Genomic DNA, 20668 nt, shown 5'->3' with positions numbered 1-20668 from the left:
AGAAAACAATTTAAATATAGTAACTACATGTAAAACATAATTAACTGTACTAAAATTTCGAGTTACATTGTTTTCCTATAATATATTTTGAAATGCATTGATGGTAATTTGGTGAAAGATAAAAATGATTTTGTATTACATTAAATTGTGTGTACAGTTCTGCTAATATGAACTTGGTTCAATATCTCTCTTTCAATCTTTACTAGAAATGAAAACAAAATGCTAACTCCGACATATAGAATCGAATGGTTGGTGTTTTGTTCTTTATTGTGTTGATATATGGTAAGTGCTCTCACACGCCTCGCATTAATCATTGACCTTTACATTTTGATATTCATCGTCATAGTTCTCAAACAATCAAAAAAAGTAAGGTCAATACATAAAAGTTCAGCTTCATTCATCAGATGTTTTGCGAAATGAAAGTTATTTTGTTTGGTTGATTGTGCAAGTCGCTTGGTGATGTGAATCATGATCTGCCCATGCAAAAAGCAGCTTAAAAATTCGAGAAATTTCTGAAAAGGATGTTTGTACAATTAGAACAAGTATATGTTGAATCATAAAGAGAATTCCTAGAAAAGATTTACGTTTTGCAATAATGGAATAGCACAATTCATCATTTGTGGTTTACTTATATACATTCCAGTGTGTGACAACAAATAAACAAAATAATTGAAGGTATATAAAGAGCGATGACAAGGGTTTCAATACACTTATCCGCAGATAAATTCATAACAAATTCACAAAAAGGTAAGTCGTAAAACAGAGTTCACTTCATAATTGTTTTGTTGTTATTTGTTTGTGGCAAGGTATCATTAAACTTCAACAACAAATGGTCGCTCACTAAATAAATCGACGTTTTGTTACGATGTTGAATGCATATAACTGATTTAAAGATATTTGTACAGACAAATTGTTTGTAGCTTCTTTTTTTTGTAGAATTCTTACACTGAAAGGGAAACGTCATTAAATTGATAGCCAGGATGAATATGTCTCCGATGATCGTCATTTTCATGGTCATGTCTTTTCCCTTAATATCGTGCAGTTCACAGTCATGTGTTATGGACATATTAGATGAGTTTGATAAAATAAAAGTGGACGTGGCAAAGTCTAAAGGTCTGTTTTTATTACATTGTTTAATATTGATGAGTGTCAGCAATTTTTTTAAGTATGAATGATATGTTGACAATAGACCAAATCTTTTAATTTTGTTTAATTGTTTTAATTTTTATTTCTTAATTGAATAAAACATATACTGTCATATTTTATGCAAGTTCGACTTTATAATTTGTTATTAAAGACCCCTAAATGACTAATGCTAAACAATTCAAACGATTAGCTATCGGTCTTATTCATGTACAAAAGAAAATTACCAAAAACAAATTTGATATACAGCAACAAATTACAGGCTTTGAATGATTTTACCTTCAGGATAAATGTAACGAAAAATAGTCTTTTAATATATGCCTCAACAATACTAATATCGGAAACATAGATGCAAATTCCAGGTAACTACATAGAAAAAAACTTAACTTTATCAATTTAAAGTTCTTTCCGACTTTATTTAGGTTTCTTTTCACCACAAAGTAAAGATTATATACATTAATTTGCGCCAATTAAAAAATCTCAATACCTGTCTTTTAATTTCAAAATACAAAATCTCACCAATCATTCGTTATTAGAAAAATGTAACATGAAAATACTCCCGTTTTCCGTTTTGATTATCGAGAAATCAAAACCAAAAAACGAAAACACTTTTGTTTTTCATTTTGGTTTTTAAGAAATCAAAAACGAAAAATGAAAACACTCTCGTTTTATGTTTTTTTTTATTTTGATATTTCAAAACCAAAAACGAATGGACGCAAAAATACACGGACATTTTTGACCCCTTAAACCTCCCTCAATTCTTTCTAATTCCAATTAGATAACACCAAAGAGACAAATTACGTTAAAAGGAAACGATCATTTGATTTCCTGGACCAGGAGCATTTTGGAAATGAATATAAATATCAGAAAATGTGAATATAATGCAATACAAAATGCAGAAATAATTTTATTGAAATTGAACAAGCCAGCATATAAAAGCAAACATTCCGCTCACAAAAAAAAATTACACCAACTTCTCTAAAACAGCAACTGGTTATTCTGTAAGAATTGATTGAATTAAATTATATAACAGTACTTCCTATGACATTCATTTATTTGTTAGTAATGTAACAATTGGGTTTTTTTTTATATATATACAGCTGCCTCTGCATCTGTGAAGCCAGCATTTTTTGCAGCGCTTACACCGCATTTTACATTAACTGGACTAAATTCCGTATTAAAATTTGATGATGTCAGAGTGAATAGAGGTGGAGCATATGACCCATCAACAGGTGTGTTTACAGCGACTGTTCAAGGACTTTACCATTTTTCCTGTATGATTTTGGCAAATCATGGTGCCGTAGTACATTACCAACTGAACAAGAATGATCAACCATATATTCTTGGTTACTCACATAAAGGAGCAGCTGCAGACTCGAGTACAATTAGTGCTGTGATAGAGCTAACAATTGGAGATCGAGTATTTGTCAAGCATAGACATACTGCAGCTTCAGAAGTTGTTTTTGGGTATGCTCACACGTCCTTTTCTGGATATTTTATACGTGAATAAACCAATAGTTGCATAATGATTTTCTTTGATTTTTTTTTTAGTTTTATGTATCTTATATTACTTAAGATAAAACACAATGTATATCTTTAGGACTCATAACGTGTTAGAATTGGATGGTGATAGGTAAAATATTTCAATAAAATTATAAATGCGTCTTTGCTGAAATTTTATTACTTTTGAAATTGAATAATGAGTGATAATATCAAACGATATCATATTCTCTCTTGCTGGTGATATCGCACCCTTTTATTGTGATAGGAGAACTATCTATTTATGCATAAAAGGAAATTTTGTCTGCGTAATATTATTTGAATTTTTACACCTTAGCTGAACAATGCTTTATTTGTCTTTTTAGTGCATATCATACTTTTATATAAACAATAATGTTCATGAAATAAGTGTGAATAAAACCATCATGATGTGTATATTTTAGGTTCATACTGTGATTGAGCTTATAACACAATATTGACTGCTGTACCCATATTGTTGACATTTGTGCCTATTATGTTTGTGTGTTTATTGCACACATTGTGTCAATATGATAGCATTTTATACTACTGCCACACAAGTGACAGATTTAGATAGCTTTAAAACCATATTTAATCTACCATTTGCTAAATAAAGAATCTCCAAGGGTGACTGGGGAATGAAAATATGGTCACCCTTGGTCTTCCTCCGGCCGGCGGTAAATACCTCGCTAAAGTGGGCGTCCGGTCAGAATGCGGATGTTAAATCCGATGCCTCGTGTGAAGAGAGTGCCACGTTCTTTGCACGTTGATAACCGTTGCAACAACTCTTTGAGGGGTCTGTAGGTGGGTAGCTGCAAGGCTGTTTTTTGTCCTTCTTCAAAATACCCTCATTTCCCCGTGGCATTCCAAATGTTCCCGACTTTCATCCTGGACTGCCTCTATTACAAGACATACGTATTGTATGAGTTGTTAATTTGTTGTCGTCCTGTGCAATGTATAAAACTTTTTCTACAAAGTACCGTTTTTAATGGCCTGATTTCCTAGTAACTGGCAAGGATTTCCAGCTTGCTTTCAGTAACCGTAATCAGTCATTGAACAAGTGGTATACTTAGTTTTGTCGCTATAGCAACCCCAGTTTCTTGTTTTCCCGAATATAAACATAATATTTGCTGTTATATAAACTCTATAAAAAAAACTTTATATCAATCCTACAAGCATAATTCTTGTTTCAAGTTAAATAGTAGATTTGTATCTATCAAATACATGTTCAAGATTTTAAGCCTCATATTGTTTTGATCTTTAAAAATATGATTTATTTCATTCCCGCCAAAAATAAAACGTAAAAATGAAAACGTTTCCAGTATTTGAAAAATATCTACCAGTGAATTCTTTATAATAATTTCAAGAAGGAAAGTGCCATGTGTACTCTTCAAAATAAAGCCAAAAAAAGTGTATGTCACCGACCTTTTAAAAAAGTTATGAGTAATTTTCATGTTTTTTTCTTGTTCGTTTTGGAGAAAAGAGTTGTCTTTCTTCAGAACATTGCATCTGACGTCATAGTACAAACTTTCCTTGCTGGCGCACTATTTGAAAATTCGCAAATTGGACGTTTGAAACCCACATTTAAATTTCCAAGAATAACAACTATATTCACCTAGTTTATTATCCGGAAATACAAGAAATTAAATGCACGTGTCAGTATCAGATCTCATGATGTTGTTGCCACACAATATTAAACTTCAGAAACACCATCCGTCGGAATGGAAAATTGTTTGAAATAACCTTTCTCGCCGCTTTTGTTAGGAAAGTCTGTTTTTGTCCTTTGTCCATCATTAGCAAAATTATTGAAAAGAAATGAAAGATGGCACTGGCTAACAACAGAGAATATGACTATATCAGACTATATGTGTGTGTTTTTTTCGAGTCAATTTCAGAAGTTTGACGTAACGAACTCATTTGCTACTGTTGACAGACGGACACATGAAAGCATGGACGGACTCCTTTATACCATTATATTTCCCGACTAAGATGAACGTATAGAAATTATTCCATCTAGTTTGTGAACTCATTATTTCTGAATATTTAAGATATAAGGAAATTAAAATTATAGGCATAATAAATGAATTAAAGTTTTTGATTCTAAAACGTTCTACATCTATCATGAAATACAATCCCTGTTATTACTACCTCAAATGACGATGTTTTGAATAAACGAGACAGTAAATATAAAATACAAAAGGTTTTGAATTCAAAAATTAATTTTGAAATCATTTTCGGTTGAAAACTACAAAGTAAGATTTCTCCAAAAGGATAAAAATGTAAATTAAAAAAAAGACAAGGTTGTTGCCGGAATTGAAAATCGAAATTTGTTTTCAATCTTTCCAGTCATAGTTTTAGCTAAATGAAAGGGAGAGATTTTATGTTGGATTTTATTCTTGGAGCAATTGTTTTTGTCATAAATTAAATTTACAACTATTTTATATGTTTTGCCTTCCAGCTAATTTCCTACTGTATGTAGGGTAAAACTTTGTTTGGCTTCTTTGCTTTGTTTGTATAAATGTTTATTCATGCTTTGTTATTAAGATTGACATCTTCATATATATAGGTATGTAAACCTGTATATATGATAATTCGATTGGACATTAACAAAATATACCAACAAAGCAAGCAACTAACTAAAGTGTTGATCTACATACAGTAGGAAATTAGCTGTAAGCTTCAGTGAGATCAGGCGAAATGTTTATCATTTCTTCTTAAAACAATTTGAAATGAAACAAATGAAAAACAACAATGACCCTTTGTCATAATGATAAGATTTTGTCAAATAAGCAGTATAAATAAATTTTAACTTCATTGCAAGATTGGACATTATTTTACGAGAATCATCCAGACATTAGTTACATGCATACGTTGCCAGTATGTCAAAACTTCTAGGAATAATTTTTTATCGGCATGCCCTTCTGAATACTCAATTTTTTAAATTTTGAAATATTGACATTAAAATTTGAATGGATCAAATCATAGGAAACATGTGTACTAAGTTTTAAGTTGACATGACTTCAACTTCATCAAAAATTACCTTGACCAAAAACTTTAACCTGAAGCGGGACAGACGGACGAACGAACGAACGGCCGCAAAGACCAAAAAACATAAATTGGCCATAAAAATAACTTTCACCTAATATCTAATAACCCTGGTAACCTGTACACAATCGGCACAAATGAAAGACAAAATCTACACAAGTGAAAGAATACAAAAAAATGAAATGCAGATTGGCGGAAATACAAGACAAAATCTACGCATGTGAAAGAATAAAAAAAAATGAAATGCAGATCGGCGAAAAAGGTCGAATTCAAAATCTATATTTTATTGTTTTTATTAGAACGAAGGTTAAATATAGTGTAGTATCTTTTGTGTCCATTTGTGTTAAATTTCCACAAGATATCAGCTCGACGCTTAATTCCTCTTTACTTTGGAGACGTATTTTTAAGGGTACACAATGTTGGAATCCGTGAAAAACGCGAAATAAGACGTTATAATTTGACGTTTTTTTCATTGCTAGAAACAACGTCATAGAGCTTTTATGTCACTACCAAGTTGCGTTAGTTGATGCGCATAAACAATATGCTGTTTGGTCTTTAAAGTAGTTTTGTACTATGTTACATTTAATCGTTTATTGTACAATATTGTTATAAAAAATACAGAAAAGTATGTACTATACATCGATACATATATTATAGTCTATAGTTAATGGCTCCATGATACTGTGGCACCAAACGGCGTACCCTTACATTTAATCTTTGGGGTTGCTATATTATTTCCCCATTCTAATGTCCAACTAAATGAGTCATGTCCACATCCCATACTGTGGAATCTACCATCACCAGCCGAATATCCTTCGCAACACACCAGGGTCCCTGCATTACCATTTATAGTCATAGAATATCTTATTCTTAATCCATGGGTTCCAAATATTGATGTCGACGAACTGATAATAAATAAATAAAAAGTATTATTGCAGTTATGAGTACATAATGTCAATACATACATTCGATGATCGCATACTAGTGAATATTTTTTGCACTGTTAATTCTGTTCCTATTTTGTTTCTATGGTCTTATTTTTCGAACTTGTTATAATTCAGAATGCAAACACATAAAATGAGTTATATATCTAAAAGCTTATATATAAGTTGTACCTAAAAAATAATGTCCTTTATGGATAATTCGTGTTTCATTAACAATTATACAAAATCTGCACATTTCCATATACCCCCTTTAATCTTATATTTTGGAATAATGTTATACAGAAAAATTCTAACGAGTATGTATATAAATACATACCTACATTCTGGTCCCCAGAAATTTGGGGCAGCATAACAACTTCCTCCTCCACTGCCGTAAGTTTCAAACACCTGAGATACAACTACTATCAAGACGATTAACAAGTATATCCTAGACATTTTTTTTATCTGAAACAAAGATAACGGCATACAATTTGCTTGAATGGATTACAAGGAAATTTTTGTTTTACATAATTTGTCACCAAGCTTTTACTATAAAGTTGTTGCTTTGTTAATAGTTGAATAAAATTCACCATGATTATAATTTAGTATGCCAGGCGCGCGTTTCGTCTACATAAGACTCATCAGTGGCGCTCATATCAAAATATTTATACAGTTAAACAAGTACAAAGTTGGAGAGCATTGGGGATCTAAAATTCCAGAAAGTTAACATTAACCAACCTGAGTGCATTTACTTTATTTAAAGCAACGAATGCAGTGAATGTTATTTAGAAGTAATTTTAACTCGTCAGTGATACTTAAGGCGATAATATCTAAAAATCCAAAACTAATTAAAAAATGAAGAGCTTCAAGTTCAGCTTACAAACCAAAGCCGTACAAGGAAGCAGAATATATTCCTTAGAAATGGGTATCAAAACCAATGGTAAATGCATCTGTTAGAACGTATTCAATAATGTAAATGTAATACATATAAAATTAAGTAGTATAGGTAAACTTTATATCCGGCAATATACTGTACATATATCGTGAGGCACAAAAAGGACGTTGACACAAAACGTTCTATGTCAAGCGCGATGATTATAAAGTTTTTCATGTACCTATATTCCCTTGTATGGTATATACATAATTCAGTTTGTTAACATTTCAAATGATTATCTTGAACTATTTTACAGAATTTTATACATTGACGATTGCAGTTAAAATATTCGAATGATTTGTAAATAAGAATGCAATTGATATTCTCATATCATTGTTTTTTTTTGGTTTTGAGAATCCGTACACCTATCAAATAACCCTCAACGAGTACACTGGATTCTTTTGTAATAATAATAATTGTAATGTTTTCATGATTTGCATTATACTTAACTGTAAGGTTAATTAGTACTGATTCCCTCGATATATTCATTGACAAATTTAAATTTAGAGTAAGTCTGGCTTATTTATACCCTTTTATAAGATATGATGTGCGTTGTTTATTCCATCTGCTTATCTCAAATACTTCGTGTTATTTTGAAACGCAAAATGAATTACCTTATCGGTCAAGCAAACTTTATAAATACAACGTTATTAATAGATACTAGATAATTGTGTATATCAGTTCTAAAGTGTCTCAAAATTTAAGACCAAACAAATTTTTATCAGTATTTCTATAGTCATTTAACAGATTATATATATTCCACCAATATTCTCATTCTTTTTAATCGTTCTCAGTTGTATGCTAAGTAAGAAAAAAGAAAGTTAAAGAGGGAAGTCATTGATACTTAAATCCTCCTCCTTCTCCTCCCAATTATTATCATCATCCATAACAAATTATATAATATAAAACAATGCAAATACAACATTTGAAAATTGTGTTATAATACAAAATAATAGTTGACCCAAAGGAACTCAGGAAACCGGGTCAAGATCTATTCAGATGACCCATGTAAGACAGACATGTACACCTTACTATCCTTTAAACGAAACAAATACAGGTAACCTTTTGATCTTAGTATCTTATAAATGAACTAAATTACGTAGATGTAATCTTGGTCAATGAACTATGGAAATATAACTCTTGCTGCCAGTGTCGGAGAAACAGCTTAATTACAAAAACTTAATATGATCACCTAACCCTGAAATACGTTTAATGTATATAATGAATCGTGTCTGACAGACATGTTACTAACTGGTTAGTGCATCGGACAACTAACACAAAGGTTCCTGGTTCGATTCCCGTCTGGGATAAAAATTTCAGAAACTGAATTTTCGGCTCTCCCTTGACACCATTTGCGAGTATGGTCTCGAGGAAACGATGATAGTCCGTCGGAAGGGGACGATAAATGGCTGACCCGTGTTAAGAGAGAGGCGTATCTCTTGCACGTTAAAGACACCCTTGTAGATTTCGAAAACGCAGGCTAATGCCGCTACAAGGCAGCACTCGCACCCGCAAAGTGGAAAGGGATTAATTTAAGTTGCAAAACTTGTTTCCCAATCCACTATAAATAAATATGTTTAAACTAAACTAAACTAACCTAAAACAAATATAATTCGATATCATATTCAGGCGTTGGAATGCTTATTGGTTGTAATTAGGGATAGGGGAGTTCAAATTCATTTAACGTTATTCTTTAAATCATTTTTAATCGTTTTTACCCAGTGATTGTTCTGTTGTGTAGTAGTGCATTCAACTGTTTCAAGTCGGAGTGAAATTTCCGTTTATATTCTTACAATACCAATTTCAATTTATTGGTATTGTCTTACAACTTTTTTTGTATAAAGCCATTTAACTATACACAAACATTGAATACTATCACAATAAAATATTACAAAATATAATTAAAGTGTATTTGATTTGATTTTCATTTAAAAATCTTTAAACTTTTTCATTAATATACAGATTTACAACAATGAATGAAGGTAAGTTTTGATATAGACATTTTACATTTGGGTTTATATCTGGAGAATGTCGAACATTGACATCCGAGATGGTTAATAAAAAGAAAAATAACAAAAATACCGAACTCCAAGGGAAAATAAAATATCATAAGTCAAAATTAAGTAATTGCGATATATACTACTGTTGCCTTTATTTAACTGATGTTGCATACTGTTATCGTTCTGTTGTATTCTATCTTAATAAAATATAACGAAAAACATGAACTCGAAACGGCATATTTAAAAGGAGAAGCTAGTCCACTAAAACTGACAAAATGCAATACAAAATGCAGAAATAATTTTATTGAAATTGAACAAGCCAGCATAAAAAAGCAAAGATTCCGTTCACAAAAAAAATTACACCAGCTTCTCTAAAACAGCAACTGGTTATTCTGTTGGAATTGATTGAATTAAATTATATAACAGTACTTCCTATGAAATTCATTTATTTGTTAGTAATGTAACAATTGTTTTTATATATTATATATATACAGCTGCCTCTGCATCTGTGAAGCCAGCGTTTTTTGCAGCACTTACACCACATTTCACATTAATTGATATAAATGCCGTATTGGAATTCGATGATGTCAAAGTGAATAGAGGTGGAGCATATGACCCATCAACAGGTGTGTTTACAGCGACTATTCAAGGACTTTACCATTTTTCCTGTATGATTTTGGCAAATCATGGTGCCGTAGTACATTATCAACTGAACAAGAATGATCAACCATATATTCTTGGTTACTCGCATGGCGGAGCAGCTGCAGACTCGAGTACAATTAGTGCTGTGATAGAGCTAACAGTTGGAGATCGAGTATTTGTCAAGCATAGAACTGATGCTCCAGAAGTTGTTTTGGGGTTTGCTCACACGTCCTTTTCTGGATATTTTATACATGAATAAACCAATAGTCACATAATGATTTTCTTTGATTTTTTTTTAGTTTTATGTATTTAATATTACTTAAGATAAAACACAATGTATATCTTTAGGACTCATAACGTGTTAGAATTGGATGGTGATAGGTAAAATATTTCAATAAAATTATAAATGCGTCTTTGCTGATATTTTATTACTTTTTAAATTGAATAATGAGTGATAGTATCAAACGATATCATATTCTCTCTTGCTGGTGATATCGCACCCTTTTATTGTGATAGAACTATCAATTTATGCATAAAAGGAAATTTTGTCTGCGTAATATTATTTGATTTTTTACACCTGAGCTGCACAATGCTTTATTTGACTTTTTAGTGCATCTCATACTTTTAAATAAACAATAATGTTCATGAAATAAATGTAAATAAAACCATTATGATGTGTATATTTTAGGTTCATACTGTGATTGAGCTTATAACACAATGTTGACTGCTGTACCCATATTGTTGACATTTTTGCCTATTATATTTGTGTTTAGTGCACACATTGTGTCAATAAGATAGCATTTTATACTACTGCCACACAAGTGAGAGATTTAGATAGCTTTAAAACCATATTTAATCTACCATTTGCTAAATAAAGAATCCCCAAGGGTGACTGGAGAATGAAAATATGGTCACCATTGGTCTTCCTCCGTCCGGCGGTAAATACCTCGCTAAAGTGGGCGTCCGGTCAGACTGCGGATGTTAAATCCGATGCCTCTTGTGACGAGAGTGCCACGTTCTTTGCACGTTGATAACCGTTGCAACAACTCTTTGAGGGGTCTGTAGGTGGGCAGCTGCAAGGCTGGTTTTTTGTCCTTCTTCAAAATACCCTCATTTTCCCGTGGCATTCCAAATGTTCCCGACTTTCATCCTGGACTGCCTCTATTACAAGACATACGTATTGTATAAGTTGTTAATTTGTTGTCGTCCTGTGCAATGTACAAAACTCTTCTACAAAGTACAGCCATGTGTTTACCGTTTTTAATGGCCTGATTTCCTAGTAACTGGCAAGGATTTCCAGCTTGCTTTCAGTAACCGTAATCAGTCATTGAATCAGTGGTATTAGTAATAGTTTAACTGTTAGTATTAAAGGTTAAATATACATTACTTTTCACCCAATTTTTGCTTAAAGTAGTTTTGTACTATGTTACATTTAATCGTTTATTGTACAATATTGTTATAAAAAATACAGAAAAGTATGTACTATACATCGATACATATAGTATAGTCTATAGTTAATGGCTCCATGATACTGTGGCACCAAACGGCGTACCCTTACATTTAATCTTTGGGGTTGCTATATTATTTCCCCATTCTAATGTCCAACTAAATAAGTCATGTCCACATCCCATACTGTGGAATCTACCATCAGCAGCCGAATATCCTTCGCAACACACCAGGGTCCCTGCATTACCATTTATAGTCATAGAATATCTTATTCTTAATCCATGGGTTCCAAATATTGATGTCGATGAACTGATAATAAATAAATAAAAAGTATTATTGCAGTTATGAGTACATAATGTCAATACATACATTCGATGATCGCATACTAGTGAATATTTTGTGCACTGTTAATTATGTTCATATTTTGTTTCTATGGTCTTATTTTTCGAACTTGTTATAATTCAGAATGCAAACACATAGAATGAGTTATATATCTAAAAGCTTATATATAAGTTGTACCTTAAAAATAATGTCCTTTATGGATAATTCGTGTTTCATTAACAATTATACAAAATCTGCACATTTCCATATACCCCCTTTAATCTTATATTTTGGAATAATGTTATACAGAAAAATTCTAACGAGTATGTATATAAATACATACCTACATTCTGGTCCCCAGAAATTTGGGGCAGCATAACAACTTCCTCCTCCACTACCGTAAGTTTCAAACACCTGAGATACAACTACTATCAAGACGATTAACAAGTATATCCTAGACATTTTTTTTTATCTGAAACAAAGATAACGGCATACAATTTGCTTGAATGGATTACAAGGAAATTTATTTTTTAAATAATTTGTCACCAAGCTTTTACTATAAAGTTGTTGCTTTGTTAATAGTTGAATAAAATTTACCATGATTATAATTTAGTATGCCAAGCGCGTTTAGTCTACATAAGACTCATCAGTGGCGCTCATATCAAAATATTTATACAGCCAAACAAGTACAAAGTTGAAGAGCATTGGGGATCTAAAATTCCAAAAAGTTAACATTAACCAACCTGAGTGCATTTACTTTATTTAAAGCAGCGAATGTAGTGAATGTTATTTAGAAGCAATTTTAACTCGTCAGTGATACTTAAGGCGATAATATCTGAAAATCTACAACTAATTAAAAAATGAAGAGCTTCAAGTTCAGCTTACAAACCAAAGCCGTACACGGAATCAGAATATATTTCTAAGAAATGGGTATCAAAACCAATGGTAAATGCATCTGTTAGAACGTATTCAATAATGTAAATGTAATACATATAAAGTAGTTTAGATAAACTTTATATCCGGCAATATACTGTACATATATCATGAGGCACAAAAAGCACGTTGACACAAAACGTTCTATGTCAAGCGCGATGATTATAAAGTTTTTAATGTACCTATATTGCCTTGTATGGTATATACATAATACAGTTTGTTAACATTTCAAATGATTATCTTGAACTATTTTACAGAATTTTATACATTGACGATTGCAGTTAAAATATTCGAATGATTTGTAAATAAGAATGCAATTGATATTCTCATATCATTGTTTTTTTGGTTTTGAGAATCCGTACACCTATCAAATAACCCTCAACGAGTACACTGGATTCTTTTGTAATAATAATAATTGTAATGTTATCATGATTTGCATTATACTTAACTGTAAGGTTAATTAGTACTGATTCCCCCGATATATTCATTGACAAATTTAAATTTAGAGTAAGTCTGGCTTATTTATACCCTTTTATAAGATATGATGTGCGTTGTTTATTCCATCTGCTTATCTCAAATACTTCGTGTTATTTTGAAATGCTAAATGAATTACCTTATCGGTCAAGCAAACTTTATAAATACAACGTTATTAATAGATACTAGATAACTGTGTATATCAGTTCTAAAGTGTCTCAAAATTTAAGACCAAACAAATTTTTATCAGTATTTCTTATAGTCATTTAACAGATTATATATATTCCACCAATATTCTCAATCTTTTTAATCGTTCTCAGTTGTATGCTAAGTAAGAAAAAAGAAAGTTAAAGAGGGAAGTCATTGATACTTAAATCCTCCTCCTTCTCCTCCTAATTATTATCATCATCCATAACAAATTATATGATATGAAACAATGCAAATACAACATTTGAAAATTGGTTTATAATACAAAATAATAGTTGACCCAAAGGAACTCAGGAAACCGGGTCAATTTCTATTCAGATGACCCATGTAAGACAGACATGTACACCTTGCTATCCTTTAAACGAAACAAATACAGGTAACCTTTTGATCTTAGTATCTTATAAATGAACTAAATTACGTAGATGTAATCTTGGTCAATGAACTATGGAAATATAACTCTTGCTGCCAGTGTCGGAGAAACAGCATAATTACAAAAACTTAATATGATCACCTAACCCTGAAATACGTTTAATGTATATAATGAATCGTGTCTGACAGACATGTTACTAACTGGTTAGTGCATCGGACTACTAACACAAAGGTTCCTGGTTCGATTCCCGTCTGGGATAAAAATTTCAGAAACTGAATTTTCGGCTCTCCCTTGACACCATTTGCGAGTATGGTCTCGAGGAAACGATGATAGTCCGTCGGAAGGGGACGATAAATGGCTGACCCGTGTTAAGAGAGAGGCGTATCTCTTGCACGTTAAAGACACCCTTGTAGATTTCGAAAACGCAGGTTAATGCCGCTACAAGGCAGCACTCGCACCCGCAAAGTGGAAAGGGATTAATTTAAGTTGCAAAACTTGTTTCCCAATCCACTATAAATAAATATGTTTAAACTTAACTAAACTAACCTAAAACAAATATAATTCGATATCATATTCAGGTGTTGGAATGCTTATTGGTTGTAATTAGGGATAGGGGAGTTCAAATTCATTTAACGTTATTCTTTAAATCATGTTTAATCGTTTTTACCCAGTGATTGTTCTGTTGTGTAGTAGTGCATTCAACTGTTTCAAGTCGGGGTGAAATTTCTGTTTATATTCTTACAATACCAATTTCAATTTATTGGTATTGTCTTACAACTTTTTTGTATAAAGCCATTTAACTATACACAAACATTGAATACTATCACAATAAAGTATTACAAAATATAATTAAAGTGTATTTGATTTGATTTTCATTTAAAAAATCTATGTACTTATTCATTATTATACAGATTTTCAACAATGAATGAAGGTAAGTTTTGATATATACATTTTACATTTGGGTTTATATCTGGAGAATTTCGAACATTGACATCCGAGATGGTTAAAAATAACAAAAATAACAAAAATACCGAACTCCAAGGAAAAATAAAAAATCATAAGTCAAAAGTAATTGCGATATATACTACAGTTGCCTTTATTTAAATGATGTTGCATATTGTTATCGTTCTGTTGTATTCTATCTTGATAAAATATAACGAAAAATTTGAACTCGAAAAGGCATATTTAAACAGGAGTAGCTAGTCGACTAATACTGACAAAATCAAACGATATACATCAATTGAACAATTAAAAACAACTGCCATATTCCTGACTTGAATGAATCATGAATTTTCCGGTAAAACCGGGTTTTATAACTAGTTAAACAACATATATACTTCGAAACACACTTATTATTAAAATATCATTATACTATCTATATCTTTATTTTTATTTCATTATTTATATGAATTAAAAAGTTAAAGGGTTAACAAATTGTTCCGATGCCAATAATATAGCAATTTACATTATCTTACTATAAAATAAGTTCTGGTCGTCCACATACATCGGTTTCATCTTAAATGCATTATAAAAGTCGTTCGTCAATATTTTTCAAAAACTTTTAAAAAAAGACTTAAATATTATTCATTTCTCCACAAATTCACATTTGGACGTCAAAATTTATATATCGGGACATATTTTCAAAAGGGCACTATTTATATTATTGTGTTCATTAAACATGTTAAATAGTTTTTTTTTTTATCTATTTGTAGACAATCGATTTTGATGAAAACGAACATAGAAATCATGCATGTGTAACCAGCTGATATCGTGTATCGTCGCCGACTGAGTTACAACCAGTTTAAAAACAACATGGAAACCCCATTCCAAATCTCTGTAAATAAAGTATGTCTAAAACATGACGAAGATTTAAACTTTTACTGTTCATTACATGACGAAATTTTATGTCGAAACTGTGTGAAAATGGGACATCAAAAATGTTCGCCACAGATTTCAGTTTCGGAAATTGCAACAAAATCGAAAACTTCAGTGTCTGCTAATTTAGAATCAAATTTTAAGATCATGACTGAGAATTTAAAAATTGCATTAGATCATCAACGTCACACCCTTTCGAATATGGGTGAAAAAGAAGCAGAAGCAAGAAGGCAAATCCACAATATAAGAATTCGATTCAATAAAAAGCTGGACGAATTAGAAAAACATCTTTTAAAAACATACACTGAAAAGCGTGAAACGATTGTCCCAACTATTAAAGAAAATATCGTTACATTGGAAAAAAAGGAAAAGGAAAGTGTGTTAATCATAACCAATACAACAAAAATTAAAGAATTCGGTTCAGACATAGATTATTTTCTTGCCGCTAGACAAGTTACCGAAAAACTGTTAGATGAGGAAGACACCGTCACAGCTACTTTTGAAAAGCTTCGCGGTGTCAATGCTTATTTTACTTTAAATAGTGATATTGAACAATTTGTGTCAAAGCTGAACAAAATCGGAGATGTCTTTGTCGAAGAAATACCATGTTCCATAAATATGAAGTCGTTGATAGGAGAAAAGAAAAGAAGTACAGAAAAGGATATACAAGATACCCCTATTCCGGAGGTGAAAAAAGTTCATGTTGATAAAGATGAAAAGGGGACACCTGGTGATGAAGGGGATATTTTCAAATTAAAATTTGTTCTCAAAACTAAATTTGAAATGACAAAGGGGTTTCTTAAGAAAGATTTACGCATATGCAATGGTACTATCATGAAAGACCAAATAGTATTTACTGATAGAGAAAATAAAAGATTCATTATGACCTCCCTTACTGGTGAACATCTTAATAATATGGAAGTAACGGGTAGACCATGGGGCATTGCAAAAATCGACGAATCTAGACTCGTTGTTGTCACGTTTCCGTATGTCGGTAGTGGTTATATTGAGATATTGGATATAATGAATAATAAAGTCGAGAAGCCAATCAGTATAGGCGGACTCTGTCGAGGTATAGCTTACTATGAAGGACTTATTTATGTCGTCGTGTATGGCAAAGGGATATCAATTGTGGATCTTGAAGGCGATGTTAAAACAGAAATTCCTATTAATGTAAACGGCGTGTTTCATTTAACTGTAAATGCAAATCGAATGTATTATACAGACGAATGGACCCACACGTTACACTGTTGTGATCTGAATGGAAAGGAAATATGGCGATTTAGTGGCGAGAGAATGCGGGAACCACAAGGAATTGCGACGGACGAAAACGGGAATGTGTATGTGACGTCGTATCTTTTTGATAACGTCACGGTAATTTCTCCTGATGGAAAACAGCACAGAGAAATCTTGAACAAATCTGATGGACTACTTGGACCTTCTAGTATATACTATGACAACAAGAAAAAATATTTAATGGTATCAAGTCGTGAACATGGACGAGTATCAATTTTTCATGTTCTTATATAAGAATAATGCTCAACTTTCAAACACTAAGTTAAACATTTTAGTTATACTGGCATCATTGCAGTTCCACATTCTTATTCAGACAGTTTTCAATATATCAGTTATATGATCACAAAACTACAGATGAAACTATCTTATACATCTTCGTATGTTTTGGGTATTATATTTGGTTTAGAAACTACAAACGTTTTAAACCCTTTACAGGTCGTGTTTGAAACAAGTTACATAAACTTTTTGAACATTCTTTATATTTAATATTGTGTTAATTTTGGAAATACTTGCAGCTATTTATTAATCTTTGAATATAAAATTGAATTCGTGAATGAACAATTAATTTGTTATTTCAAAGATGGGTACAACAAAACATGTTCACACGAGAAGTATGAACGAGTCCTGAGTTATAAATGGAGTGGAATTGATTTTCTATTGTCATATGAATTTAAAAAGGTTGGCAATAAACTTTAATGTGACAGCTTTCAAATAAGTTACCGCGTGTTATAAACATTTCTTGCTTCCATTTGAGACTCTGTAAAAGTCATGTTTTCATAAAGCATACTTAGTGATAGTAAGGCTTAAATCCAACATGGTAAAAAAATTGCGATTTTGTTGGCCTTTGAAACAGGTAGCGATGAAAATAAACTCATCATAGATACACGAAGTTGAAGAGCACTGTTGACCAAAAGTCATATAATTTGGCAAAATACAGCTAGGGTAACCTATGACTGAGGTAAAAAAAGCCTAAGTATTTCGAAAATTCTAAGTTTAGTAAACAGGTAATTAATAATCATGACTATATCAAAGGTAATTCCCATCAACACAGACGTACTGACTACTGTGTCGGTGATTCCCTCGGGGAATAAAAACTCCAGCAGTGGCTTCAATCCAGTGGTTGTAAATAAACTCATAGATACCAGGATTGAAATTTTGTATTTGCGCCAGATGTGCGTTTAGTCTACAAGACTCATCAGTTATAAGTGATCAGTGAAAATAAGTTAAAAAGGTTAAAAAAAAAAGTACAAAGTTAAAGAAAGTTGTTCTAATCAGCAAATACTGTGCGCTAATTATAAATTTAAATATCGGTAAATATGCACTAAAACAAAGTATCACAAACCACCCAGATTTGTTTCATTAACCACATGTGTATATCCTATAATATAATTATTGTCTAGGCATCATGCAAACATAAATACAATGGTCGAAGAAACATTGTTTGAATAACAACACTCTATTTTCGAACAAAAGGATGTATTTGGTACAAAAAAGGAACAGTGATGAACCTCGGATGCTTAAGAAAAACAAAGTTAAATAGCACATTTTGTTTTGTTTGAAAAACGACAATCTGTGGCAGTGATACCCATAAACACAACAATGCTAAAGTAGCTATAAAATAGCATTGAACTGGGCCAGATTCTCATTTTGACAAAATAAGTCTCAGAAGTCTTTTTAAATGTTCATCATAGATACCAGGATTAAAATTTTATTACGGCAGACGCGTGTTTCGTCTACATAAAACTCATCAGTGACACTTGAATTCAAAAATGTTATAAAGGCCAAATAAAGTACGAATTTGAAAGGACCAAAAATTCCTAAATGTTTTGCCAAATACATCTAAGGTTATCTATTCCTGAGGTAGAAATGTTTTAGTATTTAAAAGATTCAAAGTTTTGTTAACAGTTAATTTATAATTATGAATTCGAACATATCAATGATAACTCAAATCAACACAAAAGTGCTGATTCTGGGCTGGTGATACCCTCGGGGAAATTTCATTAAGGACAAGTGAATAACATTGAACAGCTGTATGTAAAAAGTGCAACCTGTAGGACTTTCAGAACCCTGTTGATATTGATGTCTAGTGGAATGCATAAGATTGCAGTACAATGATTTCTGACAGAATTTAAATGTTTTGGGTCTACAAATTCAAAATTTTGGTCTGGAATATCTGCTGAGACTTAAATTATTATAAAATGTGTAAAGGGTTCCTCAGAAACCTGTGATTTGCCTGTAATTGCTCCTACCAGTGTAATTTTGACTAACTAAAAAATGTCCAGTTACTTGTAAAGTATAAAAAAAATAAGGGAAAGACAAAGAGGGTTCTCTTCTTTTTGAAAAACTGGAAATTCCATGAAGTTTTACAGTGTAACTGATGTATGACAAATGTATAAAATCCAAGATTGTATCACACTGCAAGAGTCAACGCATCAGTAAAATACAAAACAAGGAATTACCTTTCAAATCAACTGCAAAATGGTTTTATTTCTTCTATTTTGAATGGTGCTTTAAGGCTTTTTTTACCTAATGCATTCTATAGATATGAAAAGTGGTACGAGTACGAATGAGAAACTTCTCCACCCAAGTCAAGATTTGTAAAAGAAAACCATAGTAGGTCAAAGTACGGAGACTTGGCTCACACTGAACAGCAAGTTATAAAGGGCCCCAAAATAATGAGTGTAAACCCATCCAAAAGGGAAAACAAAATGTGAAGTCTTTATGATATACGAGAAACACTTATGAAGGACATAAAGAAACAACAAGCGCTAAACATCAGGTTCCTGACTTAAGACAGGTGCAAACAATTCAGCCGGTTTCAACGTCTTAATAGGCGCCAACTTTCACACTTCCCGACACAATAGTGTAACATCACAACAAAGATCATTTTTGAAAGACACACTATAAAATACGAGATGGCTTAACTCAATCAAAAGACATATTAAAGACACATTAACAAAAACAAGTGAACATACACTGAACATTATGCCTATGTACCAATCTATCAAGAACTGTAACTCCTGTAAAGCAAAAATTAAAATCCCGCATTACAAACTTGAGCATCATTTTGTCATCAGAAAATATATTAAAATGTTGAGAGCATTGTTTGAATTATACATGAGTACTTGCATGGATTCCACATAGAATTATTTTGTTGAATCATAATTTCCTGTAGATATGCAAATCTACATACTGTGGATTCATTATTATTCGTTGGATACCAATTTTCGTGGATTTCGTGGGCACAGTCAAACCACGAAATTAAATATTCAACAAATGATAATTTTTCTATAGGTTTGTATGTAGACTTCAGCAAAACCACGAAATTAAATATCCACGAATATGCAAGTTTTTCTTAATCCACAAAAATTGGTACCCACTAAAATAAATGAATCCACAGTAATATATCTCCTTATTATCTACAAAGTTTCATGAAATTCTATTGTGTGGTATCAGAGGAGTTGCAATGACAAAAACAGGACTGACGAACTGACAGATTTGCTTGGGATATAATAATATGAGGATAGATTGAGGCAAAATA

At 31.8% G+C, this 20668-nt stretch overlaps 2 protein-coding genes and 2 long non-coding RNA genes across 5 annotated transcripts; 2 read left to right on the top strand and 2 right to left on the bottom strand.

Annotated features, from left to right (window-relative positions):
- The first annotated feature begins 676 nt into the window (after nt 1-676).
- LOC139491158 (collagen alpha-1(VIII) chain-like) lies at nt 677-10484 on the top strand. 2 transcript variants are annotated; one of them, XM_071278578.1, is made up of 3 exons: nt 677-747; nt 937-1113; nt 10058-10484. In XM_071278578.1, the coding sequence occupies exons 2-3, from the start codon at nt 981-983 to the stop codon at nt 10462-10464; spliced, it is 540 nt and encodes a 179-aa protein (XP_071134679.1). In that variant the 5' UTR covers nt 677-747; nt 937-980; the 3' UTR covers nt 10465-10484. The 2 variants fall into 2 exon arrangements, with proteins under 2 accessions (XP_071134679.1, XP_071134678.1); XM_071278577.1 differs by lacking the exon at nt 10058-10484 and adding an exon at nt 2244-2669.
- LOC139492425 (uncharacterized) lies at nt 6283-8156 on the bottom strand. Its single transcript, XR_011656831.1, has 3 exons — nt 8014-8156; nt 6967-7094; nt 6283-6611 (listed from the first exon to the last, which is right to left on the bottom strand). It is a non-coding gene; the product is annotated as an uncharacterized lncRNA (long non-coding RNA).
- A 1147-nt stretch (nt 10485-11631) lies between the features above and the next one.
- LOC139491159 (uncharacterized) lies at nt 11632-13484 on the bottom strand. The gene is made up of 3 exons (XR_011656470.1): nt 13355-13484; nt 12316-12444; nt 11632-11960 (listed from the first exon to the last, which is right to left on the bottom strand). It is a non-coding gene; the product is annotated as an uncharacterized lncRNA (long non-coding RNA).
- Nucleotides 13485-14818: 1334 nt separating this feature from the next.
- LOC139491157 (uncharacterized) lies at nt 14819-18272 on the top strand. Its single transcript, XM_071278575.1, has 2 exons — nt 14819-14887; nt 15669-18272. Exon 2 carries the CDS (start codon nt 15769-15771, stop codon nt 17359-17361), a length of 1593 nt encoding a protein of 530 aa, XP_071134676.1. The 5' UTR covers nt 14819-14887; nt 15669-15768; the 3' UTR covers nt 17362-18272.
- The last annotated feature ends 2396 nt before the right edge of the window (nt 18273-20668 follow it).

The sequence above is a fragment of the Mytilus edulis genome, chromosome 10, assembly GCF_963676685.1.
Source record: "Mytilus edulis chromosome 10, xbMytEdul2.2, whole genome shotgun sequence".
NCBI lineage: Eukaryota > Metazoa > Mollusca > Bivalvia > Mytilida > Mytilidae > Mytilus > Mytilus edulis.
The sequence above is the reverse complement of the archived record's forward strand: the minus strand, read 5'-3'. Positions and strand labels throughout refer to the sequence as shown.

Excerpts from the sequence above, each read along its gene's own strand:
- LOC139491158 (XM_071278577.1), top strand. The coding sequence starts at position 981 with ATGAATATGTCTCCGATGATCGTCATTTTCATGGTCATGTCTTTTCCC. Across the intron at positions 1,114-2,243 it reads GGACGTGGCAAAGTCTAAAG|CTGCCTCTGCATCTGTGAAG; the intron begins GTCTGTTTTTAT and ends ATATATATACAG.
- LOC139491157 (XM_071278575.1), top strand. The coding sequence starts at position 15,769 with ATGGAAACCCCATTCCAAATCTCTGTAAATAAAGTATGTCTAAAACAT.